Here is a 20,820-nt window from a genome sequence, read left to right as displayed (position 1 = left end):
CAGTGGCGCTAAAATGCATGTTTAATTCATGACCAACGTCACTTTTTTAATTTGTTGGTATAGGCACGTTTTGATGCATTATTTTATTACTTGCTTTAGAAAGATATTACGGCAATTCAGATTTCAAATGTCCTGTAAGTGTTGCTAAAATGTTAGTGTCCCATTGTGTTGGAAAAAAAAAAAACCCTACACCAAACCCAACCCTTAACTGACCTGATAGTGTTAATGAAAGCAAAAGTAATATTAAACCCATTTGCTGATATAACCGTGCTATTTTAACTTCCTTCCATGTGGGTTTGTGCTGTTTTGGGTTTCTTTGTTGAAACTCTGTTTGTGTAAAAAAGGAATAAAAGTTGTAAGAGTTTTAACTCCTTTAGAGTTCTTTTCTCTTTTTTTTTTTTTTTTAGTTTTGCAGAAATGTAGGCAGAGGCATGTTTTTCCAGTGAGACTGGACAGTCTATATTATAAATTTACTTATACCAAACTGTCATGGCTTCAGAAGACGTATTCATTTCTTTTATGATGCTTTTGATCATTTTGGATCTTGACAGGCCCATTTGCTTTGAAATTTTGACCTCATGTGATCAATGGAATAAAAGTCCAGATCCACAGATCCGGTGAACAAACAGTTTGAGAATTTATATTTTTTGGGGATAACCATTCTTTTAAGGCCGGAGTGAACTGCTTCAGTTAACAAAACATGTTAGTGAGACAAGGTTATGATGTGGGGTTATGTCTACATATGTGGCTGGTATGTTACCTGGCTATGACAAACAGCACACAACTGACACCCAAGTAAGCGAGCAGAATATACATCCAGATGTCGGGGGACAGGGGGTTGAGAAAGGAGAACACCCCCGGGTTGGTGCCGTTGGGTTTGCGGTACAGTATACTTATCCCCAGCGTCATGAAGGGTTTGGAAAAGTCGATGACCTTCTCCCGCACGTACGTGATGGCCAGGGGTGCCACTGCAAGATCAGCTTTCTGCCAACAAATAAAGCACAGGGAAAAGAGCGATAGGCTGTAAATCAGGGCGAGCAGAAGCATTTAGAGGAAATCAAATTAAGAAAACAGGGCTTTTACACATCACACACTCAGCCCCACAACATTTAAGAGGAAATTTAAAGCCCTCTCTTGGACTCGCGCTCTCTCTCTTGATTTACCTGCAACTGTTTCAGCTACTAAAGCCTTTCATGATTTACTGGGTCTAAGGGACCGGAGGAGCGCCGAATCGAATCCACTCTCTCAGCTACCCAACTAGACTAAAATATGAAAATAGCATTTAAAAAAGGGAAAATGAATGGGGTTTAAGCTTTTATACAAGTCTACCACTGTTTGAACTCTTTCAATAACCTGCATCTCTTAGCATATGTTTTTAGAGTCAGTTTGACTGTAACTTTTAGTCCACTTGAACATTTACATAAAATAAGTTTAAATTATATAACTTTCCATTGAGTTTGATACGTTGCATTCTTTGGTAATTTTTGTTACTGTAAATGAAAATGTCTTAAAATACATACCATTCCCAACAATTAATGGATATAATTAGAAGGCTGACAGACATTTGCACATTCTTCTCATTTCATCAATGAGGCCTAATGTTTGGAAATTGTTATGACTGTCAAACCCAATCTCATGAAAAAAAAAAAGACAAAGTATTAGTATACTGCATTTTTACAGTTTAATTTTTATGAAAATGTGGATTGGTGGTGGAGAATTTATAGGGAAAAAATCCCATCTTTTACATTTTGATGAATTGGTGGTGAAATTGTCTGATTACATTTGTACAAAAACATCACAATTTTAAGTTTTGACCAATTTGGTGGTGATTTTGTACAATTTAATTTGTACGAAAATTTTACTATTCAACATTACAATGAGTTGATGGTGAATTTGAGTAATTTAACTTGTCAAAAAAACAAACAAAAAAAAAACACTATTTTACACTTTATCAATTGGTGGAAATTTCCCAAATTTTCATTCATACAAAACTAATTTTAGAAAAATATAATAATAATAATTCTAACTGTCACTGGGGCATAGGGAGACTTTTTGAAAACATACAGTCATGCCCACAAATATTGGCACCCTTGGCAAATATGATCAAATAAGGCTGTAAAAATTAATCTGCATTGTTAATCCTTTTGATGTTTTATTTGAAAAATTCACAAAAATGTATCATTCATTGGATAATAAGAATTTAAAACGGAGGTTTGTGTTTGGATTATTGTTTATTTGGATTATTATTGTACGGTTGAATGATCCAAACATGGCCCATTATAAGATTTCTAACAGAGTCAGTCACTTTTAGATTTTTTATCTGTTGGTATTTAATAGAATCCATGATGCCATGTGTCTAAGCAAGATGGCCAGGACCTCCAGCAGAAATATAGGCCCACAACATCAAAAATACAGCTGTATATTTCATTGTACACATGGGGTACTGTTTATCCCTGTTTTCACCAAACCCATCTTGAGTGTTTGCTGCTAAAAAGCTCATTTTTAGTTTCATCTGATCATAGAAGCCAGTCCCATCTGAAGTTCCAGTCGTGTCTGATAACTGAATATGCTTTAGTTTGTTTTTGGATGAGCTAGGAGAATGTTTCTTGAAACCCTCCCAAACAACATGTGTTGATGTAGGTTCTGTTTGAATTTTTTTTTTAAGGTTTTCTGAACCAGAAACTCAACTATTTTCTGCAATTCTCCAGCTGTGATCCTTGGAGAGTCTTTAGCCACTCAAACTGACCTCCTCACCATGCATTAGGAGGATATAGACACACAACCTCTTCCAGGCAGTTTTCTAACATTTTCTGTTGATTGGAAATTCTTAATTTACGTCCTGATGGTGGAAATGGGAATTGTCACTGCTCTAGCTCTTTTCTTAAAGCGACTTCACCAATTTGTGAAGCTCAATCATCTTTTGCTGAACATCAGAAATATATTCTTTGGTTTTTCTGATTGTGATGGATGATTAAGGGTGTTTGGGCTTTGTTTTCCCTCCACTTTATATTTCTGTGAAACAGGAAGCAATGGCTGGATAATTACATGTTTATAATCATGCTGGAGTGCTCAAAATTGTGAATATGAATGGGAATATACTTCAGAGATATTTTACTCATAAGAATTTCTAGGGCTGCCAATAATTGTGTCGAGAAAAACATTAATTTCATAATGATAAATTTTAAATTCTTATTATCCAATGAAAGGATACATTCTTGTGAATTTTTTAAATATAAAATCAAAAGGATTAACAATGCAGATGAATTTTCACAGCCTTTTTTTTATCATATTTGCCAAGGGTGCCAATATTTGTGGGCATGACTGTACACATTAAATGTACTAATTTGCCAAGATGTTAAATAGTTATTAAGTATTACGATTGCCATCTCCTTACCGATATCTAATTAGTTTCTCATCAACTAGCACCAAGTTTTTAGACTTAAGGATTCTCAAATAATGCATATAATTATGTAATCAGATAACTTCCTGGAAGGAAAAATAAATAAAACATTTAGCATAAGTAATGTGCCTTTTTAAATTACGCGGGTTTACTATTGATATGCATGCACACCAAACTAGATCAATCCTATTGTAATAAACAATGGTGTATATACTTAAAGTGATGCATTCCCCATATAGTCATCGAGACATTACAAACAGGGGGGATAATAATAATATTAATCATCATCATCATAAATAAATGTAGAAATAAAATCTTCACGCCAAGCATTTTAAAGCATTATAGGCACTCCCCCGATGAAAATAGTGTGGGAAAAGGTAGAATTTATTATTACACTGATCATTTTAGACTAAACAAATTGTTCCAGATCAGTCACTTATGATGTTCCGTTTCCATTGGCTGCTGCCTCGGAAGGCAGATAACGACGCTCTAGGCAACCGCCTTGTTTGCTTATGCTAAGAAATGGCCCTGCCTACACAAACGCTACTCAACATGCCCTCGAATATTTTATTTTTTTATTTTTTTTGTGGCCTGCGTGATGTTGTCATCGCTGTGACAACCGCAGCTGCGATAATCAAAACCATGTCTTCTTAGCATATCAATAAGTAGTGTGACTGTATATAACATGTGAGGGCTGAAATATGTCAGCTGGTAGAGATTCTGCTGTACTGCTTATCCCACTGTATATTCTCAGGAAAGGACCAGAAAAAAATCAGTTCTGCTTCGAGTGCAGGCAGTTTATGGGAGGAATCCGGATGTGTTTCTTCACTCGTGTCCAGTGTAAACAGATGTGAAGTAACAATGCAGCTTTTCACAGCTGTACGTATTCTATTACAGTCTATTACTGTTCAAACATCTGGGATCAGTAAGATTCTTGGCAACACTTCATTTTAAAAACCAAAATTAACTATTTGCTTATTAGCATGCTTATTACTAGCATATTGGCTGTTTATTAGTACTTATAAAGCACATGTTAATGTGCTTATTCTGTATGACCATATTTTAGATCTTTTAATCCTACCCCATACCTAAACTTAACAACTATCTTACTTACTATTAATTGTCAGGCCTGTGTCTTGTGTTTTCCTCCCCCATGAACTCCATGTTCATTTTAAGCCCATGTTTGGTTTGCTTCCTGTTCCTGTCCTTATTATGTAATTTGTTTCCAGATGTTCCCCATTTAGTTGTATTGATCCCAGGTGTGTCCCATTAATTCCCTCGTTACTTAAGCCCTGTGTTGTTTCCGATCTAGCGTCCGGTATTGAACGTCGATGTTGTGTTTCCTCTGTGTCTCTGCCTGCCTTGAGTTGCCCCGTGCTTGATGATTAAAGACTGCTTACTTTGAGTTCAGCCCACGTCTCCTTGTTCTTCGTTTTGCCATAGAAGGCAACCGTGACATTAATAAGCAGCAAATTAGAAGTTTGAGGCTAAAAACCAAGTTAATAGTTATTTAATTGTGATAATTGGTCGACAAACTAAAGTGTGCCAATATATATATAGATATTTATTTATTTTTTATTTTTTAAGAAGTCTATTGTGCTCATCCATGCTGCATTTTTGTTGATCAAAAATACAGTAAAAGTGCAATATTCTGAAATATTATTATAAAATTAAAATAACTTTTTTTTCTCCAGCTGATAAAAACATTTACAATAAAATCCATCTTGATTTAAATACTTGAGCGTTTAAAAAATTAGATGACAAAACTGCAGTGTGTGTAAAATAAACAGAAAGTTATGGTGTTAATATAGTTTTCATTAAAGTCATCTTTATGGTTATGGATCTTTGATGTAAATGGGCTTTACTCCAGTCTTTTCTGTCATATGTGATCCTTCCAAAATAATTTGAATATGCAGGTTTGGTGCTTATTATTGTTATTGTAATATATATATATATATATATATATATATATTTGTGTGTGTGTGTGTGTGTGTGTGTGTGTGTGTGTGTGTGTGTGTGTTTAATATTGTTGTGGAAATCATTAAGCAAAACACTTTGTTGAGTTTAAAGCAAAATTCTCAAGTTATAAATTTAAAAAACAATCCACATTTGAAACTGTTTTTAGTGAAGTTGTTTTTACACAGATCCCAGACTTATCATTTATTCATTATGAATTCTATCTTTCTGATATGTCTCTCAAACTCCAAATAAAACAGAAAGTAATCAAATGACAAAGTATCTACAGGGCAAAGGAATCCTGGTCTACAATCTACAGTCTCTTTTAAATCCTGCATAATAGTTTGGAGCCCTCAAACATATTTTTAAAGGCATATTAACATTAGAATTACAATTACAATTTGAGGCTAGTGCTGATGATTCATCATTTGACTGCAATATGATTATGAATCTGAGATTATACCCTGTAAAATTCAACATGATAATTCTTCAAAGAAACATCCATTCTAACATAGTAAGGTTGTTATTCCTCCTCCAGAACTGATGGAGGGTCTGCTGTCGAAACACTGACACTGCCTAAGATGGCTGTGCCCCTAGAACTGACATTTAGGTCAATTTTACTACTTTTACTGTTAGAATTGGTATAATTTCAGTCAAAATAAAGGCTTCCGTCTAGAATTATTGGATTGTCTATAATTATTCCCAGAGGGGGCAAATTAATGCCAGAAGTGAGCAGATGTTGTCTCGCTACCTTCCTTTTTTTCTTCTAAAATCCTTTGACAAGATATTTTTATCTGTAGCACATCAATGTACTGGCAAACTGCAAACTCCAGACTGCTCTGAAAGCTTGTCAAGGCCAATTACAGTCTGTCCTGCTCTCGTCTTGTGTGTGGGGGGTGGGGGGGGGGGGGTGTTACGACATCACACACACACACCCTCCACTTTCACCCCAGACGATCCGACCATGACCAATTGAGAAGCAGTGACTAAGAGATATGTTTGATGTATTGGTTGGAGCAATGGATACTGCTGTTGAATATGAGGTGTGCAGCACTTTTCTCAGCAATGGGTTTTTCCTATTTTAGTCTTTGTGGAGTCTAATGAGGGTGTCGAAGGGCAGTGTGTGTGTGTTTGTGAAAGTGTATGTGCTTAATAAGCTCTATGGGGGAAAAAAACAAATGGCAGATTTTTCACTTTGTGTCCTCTCGGCAGTATGTGCTTGAGTTTTATTTTAATGCATTTCATACCATCTGCTGTGCGCACACACACTGTAATCTTATTTTCATATGTTTCATCTCTACTCTGAAAGCATCTACTTTCATTGTATAATCTTGACAAGTCCCTTCTGCAGCAGGGTGGAAATATGTCAGGATCGTGCACCATCCTGAATTGAATTAGGAACGCCTTATGATTTACACTACAATTTCCTAATAATCTAATTAAATATGAATCGAGGCAAAAAACAGAAGGCAAAATTCTAATTGTATATATATATCTATATCTATCTATATATATATATATATATATATATATATATATATATATATATATATATATATATATATATATATTAGTGGTGGTCCGTTATCGGCTTTAACGTTCTGCGTTAACGTGAGATTCTTATCGGGCGATAAAAGTTGGGTTTGGAGCTGGGTCTAAGCTGGGTCTAAGCAAGCTATGATGAATTTCACCTTGATATTTAATATAACTGACTGGCTGAGGCCAGTCTAAAAGAGATGCTCAGGACAGTTGACAGGCCACTGCTGCGCATCGTCACGAAAGCTTATCTTTTTCACGTGTTTTTTAGCCTTACCGCTTGTCGATTTAAACATTAAAGCATACGAACACAAGACGCGGAAAAGCTGAACAGAGCAGCTGGTTACTCGCGCGCTGTGTTCGGTGCACACGAGAGAGATCGAGAGCCGCGTATCACGGACAACAACACTGAACTGAGCTCTCTTCTGCAAAGTTCTCCTCGAAGCCCCTCCTGCACCTGAACGAACAAATACAAATCGCAGTTTGAACAAACAAAAAGATGTGAAAGAGCCCAATTCAACACTACGGTGTTCTGGTGTTCAGGGCTCACGCAGAGAAAGGAGTCTCAAAACACTTGAACATTGAATTTGCATATTTTTGCTCTTGTGCCGACAAATACTTACAAAATATGTCAAAATATCCACCTTGGAAATTATGCTCGAAAAAACTGTCAGTTATTTCTTAACTGAAAGTAAACAGTTGAGGAAAGAAATGGGATGTGTGTTATATTGGATGCGTTCATCGTCTCTTAAAGTGACCGTGGCTAATTTAGCTACTGGCTGCTGTAATGTTACTCCAAGAAAATGAAAATGAAAATCACTCACTGCTCTTGACTGAATTACTTTGTAGTTTTAACAGTCAAACCAAAAACTATTCAGACACCAGATATAATTTTTGATATATAGCAAAACTGTAATAATGTGAGAAATGTTGAAGGTGTCTGAATAAATGTAGGTTTGATTGTATATTTCATTTTTACATTGAAGACTATCCAGTGCTATTTTACATTTAATTATTTGGTTTCTGTACCTTGACACCTACAAACTTAAACTTAAACTTAAACTTATACATTGGTGTGAAATAGGCGTAATGTTGTTTGCACCTTGTACAATGTGGAATTAGTTTACAGCTTTTTCAAGCACTTTGTGATGCATTTTGGAAACAGGAGATGAGCCTCTTTTCTAATGCACCACCTAGCTTGATAAAACCCTTCTCAAAGACTTACTGTTTCTCAATTTTATTTGGGTAACACACATATTCTGAATGCCTTCGGCAGAATTCGAATGAGCCATTTTAATCTAGATTAATCTAGATTAATTTCAAGATTGCAGTGAGATGAATCTAGATAAAAAAAAAAAATATCTATGCCCACCACTAACATATATATATATATATATATATATATATATATATATATATATATATATATATATATATATATATATATATATATATATATATATATAATTTGATTTTTATTTTATAATACAATTTCATTTTATTTTTCAGTATGAATTAACATGTTATCATACACATAAACATATAGGATCTGTTCAGCAAAAAAAATAAAAAAATAAAAATACTGTGAAGAGCCAATTACAGAAGTCTGGCCCCTTATTCAAAATATCTGGAAAATCCCTGGTGACAAATTTATGGCTAAAAACCCTCTACAGTCAACAAACTATGGAAGAGACCAAAAGAAGAATGGACCAAGATCACACAAGTGCTGTGTGGGAATCTAGTCAATCACTTCACAGCTGTAACCCTCCAAAATTTGTGTTGTAATCTTCTTTCGTGCTACAGTGGTAACTGTTCTCAAATTTTGATCACTGCGTTTTCCACATAAAAATGTTGTTGATAATTCTGTATTTATTATCCACTATAAGTGTTTATTATTATTATTATTATTATTATTATTATTATTGAGCAGATAATAATAATTTATTAGAATGATTTCTGAAGGATCAGAAAATAATAATTTATTAGAATGATTTCTGAAGAATCGTGTGATATTAAAATAAATTAATTACCTCAAATATAGTCATATAGAAAACAATTCAGAAATCAAGTTTGCTTAAATTGTTTTGATGTTTACTGAGAAAGAAATCAGTCTAGTCAGTTTAGGGAAATTCCTCTTCGAGTTTTTCAAATTTAAATCCCAATTCAACATCTCTGGGGGACAGTTAGTGACCAAGTCTATGTACATTCACATCAATGATTTGAAAGGGATGCAATTTTGCTCAACCTTCCAGGGTTGTATGGAATGATGAGTGGTAAAGAGCCAACCTGAGTGCAATGAGTCTGACTCACATGGTCAATCAGTTCTCGGATCATGCCGTTCCACTGGCCAGTGCTCTCTTCCTGAGCTCCATACTTGCCATCCTCCACCAGTCGTAATTCATAGGTGAAGCCCAGGATTGCAGCCAGCTCTCGCAGCAGGTCGATGCAGTAGCCCTCGAAGCGATCGTTACCATATAGCGGCTTATCTGACTTCTTAAACATCACATAAGGCTCTTCCTGTGGAGAGAGAAGACATGTGCTCTGATTGTCAGAAATATGTCTGATATACGCCTGATATAGCTTGCGCACCCAAAGAGATGTGAAGCCACACTGAGTTAAAAACTGTCATGCAGCTCAATTTATGGCTGATAATATAATATAATATAATATAATATAATATAATATAATATAATATAATATAATATAATATAATATAATATAATATAATATAATATAATATAATATAATTTATTTTATTAGTATAAACAAAAATGTAAAAAGATATTTTTTGTCAAAGCAGTGAATCACAATTGGGCCCAATGTTGGGACACTGACACGCTTCTAAATATAATTTGTGTTTCACAATAAAGAAAAGCATTCAGATTTGGAACAAACTGAGGGTGAATAAATGCTTACCAATTTCATATCTTTGAATTTCTTTGACATGGCGTTAACTATAGTGATGCATGAGCAACAATATGAGACGGCAGATCTTAGCAATAATGGTGCACATATCTGGTTTAAACTACAGGAAGCTGGTGTGAACTGATCTTTCTATACCAGTGAGACTATTCAGGAAAATGTGTTGTGCCAGGGGAGCTGCAGCAGAGAGAGATAAGCGCTTTCCCGCCCCCACGCTGCTTTACCGCCCGCATATTCACAGTCCTAATGAACCAATGAGAGGCAGCCTGTTCACAGCAGGAGCCCGGCATAGAAACAACAGTTCTTCTCATGCATCCATGCACTATGTGCAAACTATTTTTGCCTTTAAATTCTGTGACATTTGAAACCATTGTTAGTTTAGCCACCTTAAGACCTGTCCACAACAAGCAAAACAAACTGCAGAAAGCATGCTGGTCGTTCAGCTTTATTCAGCTTTAATGTAAATAACCCATTTAACAATAAAGGTATTACTCAAATGCATTCAATATTAAATTATTATTCTTCTTATTATTATATTTTTGAATAAATAATTTTGTGTTTTTCTTCAGTCACATTTAAGTTTAAAACATTGAAGCAATTTCTAGTTAACAGAGTTTAGAAAATACTTTTTATTATATTATAATATGTTTACCTTTATGATTTTTTTTTTATTGAATTTAATCAAATACTATATTTAAATATGCTAAGTGAATATCAATATAACTACACACAGACACACAGACAGACACACAGACACACTGTCTGATAGATAGATAAATGCCCCAGTGTCATGCCCCAGTGTCAGCTTTTGTACTTATTTTTCTGAGAGTGACTCGTGCAGCATACATATATTTATCAGCTGGGGGAAAAAAATACAATGAAAGGCGGACTTAAGCAATATCTAAAGACCAGAATATCATAGAGACTTGGGTTGGGCTCTTTTGAAATTGACTATTTAAGTAACCACTTAGTAACCACCCAGAACACCTTAGCGACTGCATATTAATGCGGAACACCCATATTTGCAACACAGTGAAAGCCCTTAACAGCCACATAATAATGCACTGGCAATCACTATGGCATCACTTGGCAAGTCTTTATAGGAATGCAGCAGTCACAATTTATTTTGTGAAACGTCAAAATCTAGTTTCATGTTTCATCATGAATTTTTCTTTGTATAAATTGCTCTTGGTGCATGAGGTTTTGGCCAGAGCTCTAAATCAAAACAGAGCCAATAAGAGCTTCTACGTAAGAGCTCTGAAATGTTAGCGGACTGGCAGACAGGGAACCTGTGTTGCTTCCAGCTCAGTCAGAGCCACCTTTAGTTTATGAACGCTGACCGCATGCTCCTTCAGGCCTCTAGTGTTCAGATCAGATTTTCATTGGCCGAAAGCTGTGTCAAGTAACCCCGGTGAGATCTTTGTACTTGAGCGTTGTTTGTGCATGTGTGTATTTCCATGGAAACAGTGCTGAAGTTGCTCACAGAGAGGGATAATATTTCATAACTGTCTGAGCTTTTTAATCACACGTAGCACTTGAATACTCAGCGAGCTCTGCGGCTTTCTTTTCCATTTGGCTTGTGTTTATGAATGGTTTTACATTCAGCTGGGTTTTATTTAGAGTGCTGAACTTAAACATCTGCAAGATCCACCAGACAACATATCATTCAGAAGAGTGGAATTTTGTGTGCAAATGGGTTTTTAATTAGTTCGATGATTTTACAGTTTTGTTTGGTCAATTTTAAAATGCATTCCTAAGCATTGTCTTTTTCTAGGACTTGTTCTCTATTCTTCAACCAAAGTGTTTTTGTGATGAAAGACAGGGAGTGAGATAGTGTATACTTGTCTCTGTGTGTATACGTATGTTTGCGCCAAAAAGAAAGCAGATCATTCAAGGTCAGAATGCTGGAGTGGCTGATGGATATGACAGCTACCCACGACTCTGAAAAAGATGCATCTTAATATCTGAAAATGCTTTGGGATGCTTTGAAGTACTTGTGAAACATTTCATGGAAAAATAGCAGGAGATACATTAAATTTCCTCAAGTGCCAGAGGTCTTTGATTAATGTTCCTGAAAACCTGCTATTTCTGCATTACAAACCGCCCTTGATCAACAATACGAATTTGAAGATGTCTGCACTTTGCAGCGCTAACCTCAACACCACTCCTAAAACACTTCAAAACTTTGTTAAGTCATCAAAAAGCAACTTCTTCATGAAATCTATTTAATATCGAATACATTTTGGTTAAATCTCTCACAAAACCTGTCAAGGTGTAGGGATCATATTGCAGGCTACAATCAGAAAGACAAATATAAGTTATATAATTATATAAATATAATACATGCTGTCTAAGGAAACAAAGCCCTTTTGAAAACAATTAAGATGTCTTGCACCGCAAGATTATGATGTTATAACACTATGAGCCATTGCATAAATGTACACTTTTTAAGAACGGGACTCCACTGCCACAGTCCTAATGAGTACTCTATGCCAGCGGGGCCTTCCCTTATCAAATGGCCCAGAACAACAGTCCCCCTCTTTTGATGATGTGATATACAATTTATATTTAATAGAACTGTTTACTTATAGTTTAATTTTGAAGTGCAATAAATCCAGTCATTTACTCATTAAATGAGATAAAAGAAATATGCTAAAAATGCACCAATGTAATGGCCAATAATCGGTATCAGCCGATAAAAGCAGTTATCTGCCATCAGCCTATTGTTTAAAAACAGCCAATAATCAGACCTTACACCCTATCATTTAAAAGGGGTTTGAAAAATGTGTCAGACAGCAACTTACAAGAACACATCTTGTGACAAATTTAGGGCCGTTGCCAGGTCCTTGGTTTTTCCTTCACCTAACATTATTTGTAGCGTGGTTCTCATTTAATCATTGTAAATAACATTGTTCTTTGTTATGTCTTATGTCTGTTATGTCTGAAGTAAGAAAGTCTCACCTTTCAAATCCTATACATTTTATCACACATTTCAAACAATAAACACTCTTAAATGTGGCGTGGGAGATCAATGTTGCTGCTTCAGTTCAAGTGGCAGTGTGAGTTTCTTCCACCTTAAGTTAAAGTGTAAAATAAACATGAACGAACATCAGGGGATATGTTGAAAGATACAGTGCAATTTCCTGTAATTGCACAAGAATATGTCAAGAATATGTGACTTGATAATTATCTTAAAATTTTATTGGATTGACAAAAGTACAAAGAGAAGTTTTCCAAAGATTTCAATGACCAACGTAAATGTATTTTGCAGACAGGGGCATAGCCATCTTTTCAGAAGTGAGGGGGACAGAAATCACACACACACACAAATGCCAGCATCTCCAGGCAGTTGATGTGCCATGTCAGATGGTGACCACTCCACAGACCACGGGCAGGGTGCACCACTCATGACATGCGTGCCAGCATCGTGGTCGAATCCCACACCACGCCCAGATAAGTGGTTCTCTGTACTGGAGAAAGCAAACTTTTCTTGGCGTTCAGTCTTAAACCCAGCTCTCTCAAATGGGCGAGAACGACATCTCGATGCCGAACAGCCATCTGCTCCGATTGAGCTAAAATCAACCAATGGTCAATATAGTTCAGTATGTGGATGCCGTGGTGTCATAGCGGAGCCAGGTCTGCATCCACACACTTCGTGAAAGTGTGGGGTGAGAGTGCAAGGCCGAAGGGAAGTACTCGATATTGGTATGCTTCGTCCCCCGAAGGAAACCTCAGAAACTTCCTGTATAGGGGAAGGATGGGGATATGGAAATATGCATCTTTTAGGTCCATAGTGACAAACCAGTCCTCGGACCTGATCTGAGACACGACCTGTTTGAGTGTGAGCATCCTGAACTTCAGTCGCTTGACTGAAAGTCACTAGACTCCAATCTAAAATGGGACGCAACCCCCCCCCCCCCATCCTTCTTTGGAACAATAAAGTACCGGCTAAAGAACCCGGACTCTCTGTCGTGAGGAGGCACCACCTCGATGGCCTCCTTCCTCAGGAGAGCGTGCACTTCCTGTTCCATAACAAGAGCCTGCTCTGGACCCACCAGCGTGGGTCGAACTGAACAGAACTGAATTCTGAATTAGCCTCTTTCTAAAGTGTGTAGGACCCATTGAGACACATTTGGCAGTAGTTTCCACACTGCACAATCTACTAAGGGAGTCAGTCTCTCAAGACGGCTAGCTCGGTGCCCTGTAACGGTGGACCGACAGAAGACAACTGAACTAACCGTTCTAGAGACCTCAGCAGAGTCAGCAAGCAAATCCGCGTCTGCGTTTTCAGGTGGTAACTGGGCGTGGTGCAAGCTGGAGACTGCTGTGCCCTGTAACTTCGGCTGGGTTGGCAGAACGATCTCCTGAGGGCACTGAGGTGAGACAGACACCGTTATTGCAGTGTAACCCGCTGCACCACAGAGGGGACTGTCCTCATAAGCCCCGGGCCAGTGGCATCAGGGCTTATTGGCCAAGGACCTCTTAGCCTTAAGCACGGTCCGCCTCCCTGTATGAGGAGCTGGTACTCGGTGGAGGTTGCCTTACACATACACAGAGCGCTTGCTGAAAACAGAAGGCCGGCTACTGGCTTTGCCGCATGTGCTTTTATGCTTCCTGTTCTCTGACGTCACCCGCCTATGATGTCTCGCCCATCCATTGAACTGATCACACATGTTATTCAGAGACGTCATGCTGGAGGTGTTCCCCAAAACGTTCTCGACGTTCCTCGAGTTCCTGAAAAGGAACCTTAGTTGAACGTTCTTGGCCTTTGAGCACTCAAATGACATTGCATTAGAAACCATCATGCTGAGTTGTTAAATATAGCCTCATAGGCTCAGGAGTACTTCAGAAAACCAATGTCATTACCACAATCTGTTGCTGCATTAAGAAATGCAGCTTGAATGTCTGTTACTCTAAGGGAAAACTATTCATCAATTCTACGCATTGATGCTGCTGGGTTCTCTCGGCCAGAGCTAATCTAAGGTCAAAAATATGGTAAAATATGTGCTGTACTCAAATCAGTCCACATTTTAACTTGTTCCCGGGAAAAAATGAATTTGAAATTCTCAGTCCCTAAGACCAAACCGACCATCCAGATTTTATTTGCAACATATACTAAAGCAAACAATTGTCATGGTATAGGGGTGCAGCAGAGCAAACAGCATGGGAGACTGGTATATGTGAAAAATGTACCATTGACATGGAGGCATATATTGTAATTGTACAGGGAAATACACTGCCATCAAGATTTTTTTTTTCATGGAAAGTCCATGGTTATTAGCCAGCTCTGCATGTGCATGCATTCAGTGTGGTTTCGTAGAGACAGACTGAATGTATTTGACTGGCCTAAATGCAGTCCAGATCTGTCTCCAATTGAAAATGTATGACCAGTCATGAAAAGGAGAATCAGACAACAATGATCACAGACTACTGAGCTCCTGAAGTCTTGTATCAAGCGAGACTGGACCAAAAATGTTGCTTGCAAAACTTTACCTATTAGTATGCTCAATTCCAAAACAATGAAACAGTGAAAAACACAGTGGTAAACATGCCTCTGTCCAAACTTTTTTGAAGTGTGAGCAACCATTACAATCTAAATTTGTTCATATAAAAAAAAAATGGTCAGTGAAAACTTTGGTGTATTTTCTGTGTACTTCTGTCAATTAAATAAAAGATAAAAAGAAAGAACAAAAGATTCTTGATTTTATTGCACTTTACATTAATGTCTCTGGAATTTTGGTTGTACAAACATATTTTGATACACACAGCTAGACAAGAAAACCTGAGACTAGTCCAGAGTTGAATCCTAATCTTACATTCTAATAAACATAGCACTGTACACTACAAATATTATTGGCACTTTTTATGCATTGATGCTTCTTTTATTGTAAGTTGCTTTTTGGTAAAGTGTCGGATAAATGCATAAATGAACATGTTATGTAAACGTTATTGTGTTACATTTCTGTCTAAGTAGCATCCAAACTGCAAAAGACAATTTATACAACAGCCTACTCAGGAAATATTTTATCTAAACTCATAAAAGAGCAATTGAGAGAATAAAACTCTAATTAAACAAGTAATCCATTCAGCAGATGGGAGAAAGACAGTCGCTAAAGGCTAAGTCACCTTCCATTACCTGTCATCTAATTAAAAGTGGAAATATTCTGACTCTTGGAAATTATACTGGTTCATTTGTACCTTAAATATAAATAAATAAAGCACAGTTTTATTGATTTGTTGTGAAGCTGTTACACTTAGTAATATCTGGAGGTGAATGGGCAATTGAATCCGGTTGGAAAGCTGCACACCGCATTGGGCTGCTTTTTCTGAACTCAATCACTCCAGACTGCTGGTTAAAATTGTGATGCTGAAAACATTCAGCTATTAATCATGGACCGGGAGAACAAAACATCCCGGAAGATAAGAAATATAGAAAAAAATGAAACTGTATTGTGATGTGTGACTATTCCTCAGAAGTCTATAGTACATTCACTGGTCACCTGATGCAGACTGCACATAAAACTACCAACCACTATCTGAAAATCAGCAGTTGTGATAAGATTGGCTGATTTCTACGTAGTTTCTGGCAGTCTGAGTGCACCAGTCTGCCTGGAAATGAGTTACAGTATGTTTACAAGGCCGAGTAAATAAGACAGATCTAAGGGTAAAAGTTAATCTGGAGTATAAATATATATATATATGTGTGTGTGTGTGTGTGTGTGTGTTTGTAGACACAGTATTGCCTTTTTTATGAATAAATTGAGTGAATTATTAAATTACCTACAATTCATTTGCTTCATTCCTGAATGAATCAGCCTTTTTTTAAAACCGATGAATAATCCAGTGACTCACTTACTGACTGGGAGTGACTTGCTGCCACCTAATGCCTAAATATTTATATTTATATAAACACATTTTATTATTTTATACTTCTAAATTCAATTGTTTATATCTCATAACATTGATTCTGCAATTGCAATTGACCCCTTCGGAAAGGCCTGCTCATCTTAGTTACTCTTGCTACATCCAACAAACCATGGCTCTCTCACAGTTCACATCATGAAAAATAATTAAGCGAAAAATAATGTGTAAACTGTGGAATAAATGGATTTTAACCACCTCTGAGCAGCATTAAACATTGTGTAAATATACCTAAATGCCACTTCAGGTGCAGTTTCTGTCCCACCTCTTCTTTGCAAAGATGGAAAGATTTGTTGATGTGTGTTTTATTATTCTAATGGTATTTACTGATTAAAAAAAAAAGGGAAAAAAAGACATAAAATATAACACATACATAAGCAGGGGTGCACATAGTGGTCTGCAGGTCTGTATGCGAAATGCATAAGAAATGCGCTGTGTAAATACGTTCATAGCCCGCGTTTGCATACTGACATTGTTGAGCGCTGTTAATGCACAATTACCATTTTAGATCGACAAACATACGATTTCTATTCAAACTGCAAGCATAAATCCAGACTACCCTCTAACTTTTCAAAGCACAAAGCAAAACTGTGACATTTAATTATCGCTCCACAATAAGCTGCGCTAAACCCGGGAGTGCATAGACTTACTTAACGGCGACCTGCCAAAATAAAAGCTTGCCGATTTTAAGTTTGAAAATTACAAATTTTAATAATTTAAATTAAAAATAATAATTAAGGTTCAAATAAAAATAATAATAATAGTAATATTAGCATTTTATTTTAAGTTTACAATAAAATAATTGTATTTGTATTCAATAGTTCCTATTATCACACTTTATTATTTGGTATTATTTTATATTAAAACAACTAAATAAAGTGCAATAATATTATCAGTATTATTAATTTATTCGTATTATTGTTATTTTTGATGGGTCACTCCATGTGCCGTGTGAGGACCAAATCTCCAGTTGTTTTTTTTTTTTTGTTTTTTTTTTGCAGCATGTTTTCTCACAACCTATTAACAATTTCCTTTCTGCAGCAGCACAATGACGGCTTCAGAGGCAAACCTGAGGGCATTAAACTTTCATGTTAGGACTGACATTCACCCCTCCCAGCAGTCTCCTCTCACACTTTATCTCCTTTCATTTATGACAGCTTTGATCCTTGGCCGCTTGACTCAGGCAACTAGCATTTGTAGCATTTAATGCATTATGATCGGCCACTGAAACTGTATAACGCTCATGCTACACTAAGTCTAAGAAAAATAGTTCATGAAGGGTTGTTATCATTACCTAAAACTAAAATAATTAAAATAAATATTACATTAAATAATAATAATAATGAGGCTGGTGTCATCCTGACATGATATTTAGAACATTGGTGATGAATTTAAACATTTTCTGTCATAACTCATCTCATATTCAGACTATTAAATGTTAACTTGTCTCACACTTATTAAAGGGGTCCTATTATGCTTTTTCACTTTTTCAACTTCAGTTTGTCTGTAATGTTGCTGTTTGAGCATAAACAAGATCTGCAAAGTTACAAAGCTCAAAGTCCAACTCAAAATTATTTATGTTATTTCACGGAAAACACTTTTCAAAAACTACAACAAATTACTCATTTGGACTACAATGCATATCTTCCAGGATTTGTGATATCACAAATATTGACGAATGGGAGGTGACCTTTTTGATCTGCACTAGAGAAGTCAATGAGTGTTAAAACTATGTCGGCGACACGATATCTTTCCCAAGGCAGACAAACTTTTTTCTCCAGGTTTAAATTGCACTCAAATTGATTTGATTTTTACAATAAGGCTATGGTAAGGGGCATGACTTATATCGACCAGGCGCCAAGTGGTGCCAATCACAACACATTTTTGTATTTAAGTAGCTGGGCCTTTATTTGATACAGGAACTATTCAAGCCGTTCATGCCAGTTTGGGGAGGGAGGTGTTGTAATAATGTAAATATGTGAAAAATGTTTTTTTTTTTTTCAACTTAGTATCAGAGCCTTTTCTTGTACACCCCCCACCAAAAAAAATTAAGTCTTTGTTAAAGAGCATAATAGGAACCCTTTAAGTAAATTAGGCTTTTCAAAGCTAGTGAAGAAAATATGTTCCCCTCTTCCTGTCTGTCACATATATGTTCAGTTAGTTTCAGTTTCATGGACCCTTAGTTTGTATTCTTTAGTTCCTGTGCTACTTTGTTTGATTGTGCCTCCCCTATTCAGTTGTCATGGTGATTCATTTGCTCTCCACATGTGTTTACCATTATTACCCTCATTTGCTTTGTACTTAAGGTGCAGTCTTTTCAGTTCCTAGTGATCCGGTCACGTCTATGTCTATGTTTTGTTTGCCTGCATGGAGTACTCTAAGTGGATTATTAAAGACTTTTGAAATGTTATCTATATCTTCTTGTTATTCCTTCAACCCGGCGTGACACTGACAATAAGTCTTGAAGCTGTTTTTAAGAATTTTCTACATCAGGTAAATTTTGCGTAGATTTTTATTTGAAGTCTGTAAATAAAGTCCTATATTTGAAACAATTGCACCATTTGACAGCAAGTCCATCATCAGAAACAGTGAGTGATGCAACAGTGAAGGAATTCAGTGGCATAAAGTGAGATTTTTCATTTTTATTTTCTGACTCTGAAAACTATCGTACTGCATGATCAAAAGAAGAAAAATTAAAGACCAGAAAATTTAGAAATGCAGAGTTTGCCACAAATGTCAAATACAGACTGTATACTGTAATTTTCCTGTTGTCATTGTGTTTTCATCCATTCAATCAAAAGGCAATTTTAATGTAGGTTTATGACATTTCTGTGAATATTTTGATGTGATTTTCCAATAGAGTTGAGACAAGCAGATCAAAAACCTTTTGTGTATGTGCTTTGACACAACACAAAACTGTGAATAAGAACATTGACTTTGTCAGCAGTCGACAACCTATGATACATGTGCCTACATCAATGGCACTTGAGCAGAAGCAAGAGAGGAGTATGTATTTAATTTATATAAAGCTTCTAACACCTCCTTCTATATTTAGAATTTAGAAATAAAAATAAAAAATGACAGCCATTAATGTTGCAGATTTTCAGCTATACAGAGCTCAGTATACAGAGTACAATCACAAATCAATATAACGGTGATGAGCAAAATACAACATTTACATATCCTGTACAAACCCAAAAGTTCAGAATATGGTCACACTGGAAATCTGTCATTAAATATGTTATCTGTAATCCTAAAGCTGAAAATAAACAAATATAAAACAAGTAAATAAATAAACATGTCTCTCTCTCTCTCTCTCTCTCTCTCTCTCTCTCTCTCTCTCTCTCTCTCTCTCTCTCTCTCTCTCTATATATATATATGTGTGTGTGTGTGTGTGTGTGTGTGTGTGTGTGTGTGTGTGTCTGTGTGTGTGTGCGCGTGTTTGTGTGTGTGTGAAAAGTGCTTCAGAAATAATTGATCAGAAATATGGTACTACTGAAAAAAAAATGTATGAAAAATAATTATGCATAAATACAACTTGTATTTCTAGAATTGCAAATGTATTAAAATGGGCAATTAATAAAACTCTACACATACAAGAAAGGAAGAAAGAAAGAAAGAAAGAAAGAAAGAAAGAAAGAAAGAAAGAAAGAATCCCTTCAATATATCTTAGACCAGAATAAGAATGTCAAATTTAGCAAAGATGGCAAACATGTATTCAGTCTCCTGCTTCTTAGATTTCTCCTGCAAAAAGCTCCCAGTACGGAATTTGCTTACAATGACCCAATCTGTGCCCCAAAATACCAAATTCTGCAATAAATATGAATGTCTCCAGGTGACGTATGTAACCATGGTTCCCCGAATGGAAAATGCTATGGAAATGCCTTCAGCATGACCACGCTATGAATCACACGTGTAATCAGTCCGTTGGAAGGGTGAGACATCACAGGTTGGTGACATATGGCAGTAGCTTCTACGCCGCTAAATAGTCTACTAAGGGAACAAGTCTCTCGAGACTGGCCTCTGGTGTTCCTGTAGCTGCTAATTCGGTGCCCTGAAGTGGAAGACCGGCAGGAGATGGTCAG

General features: G+C 36.3%; 1 protein-coding gene across 1 annotated transcript in view; it reads right to left on the bottom strand.

Annotated features, from left to right (window-relative positions):
* LOC113097456 (glutamate receptor ionotropic, kainate 2-like) overlaps window positions 1-20,820 on the bottom strand; it is a 158,892-nt gene that overhangs the window by 60,926 nt on the left and 77,146 nt on the right. Inside the window, exons 8-9 of the mRNA XM_026262686.1 lie at window positions 9,203-9,409; window positions 761-984 (exon numbers count right to left, since the gene is read on the bottom strand). Coding sequence (XP_026118471.1) covers window positions 761-984; window positions 9,203-9,409 — 431 coding nt within the window. The remainder of the gene's footprint in view (window positions 1-760; window positions 985-9,202; window positions 9,410-20,820) is intronic.

This window comes from Carassius auratus, unplaced genomic scaffold (assembly GCF_003368295.1).
Source record: "Carassius auratus strain Wakin unplaced genomic scaffold, ASM336829v1 scaf_tig00216278, whole genome shotgun sequence".
NCBI classification, from domain to species: domain Eukaryota; kingdom Metazoa; phylum Chordata; class Actinopteri; order Cypriniformes; family Cyprinidae; genus Carassius; species Carassius auratus.
Note: the sequence above shows the minus strand (reverse complement) of the source record. Positions and strands in the feature narration are given on the sequence as shown.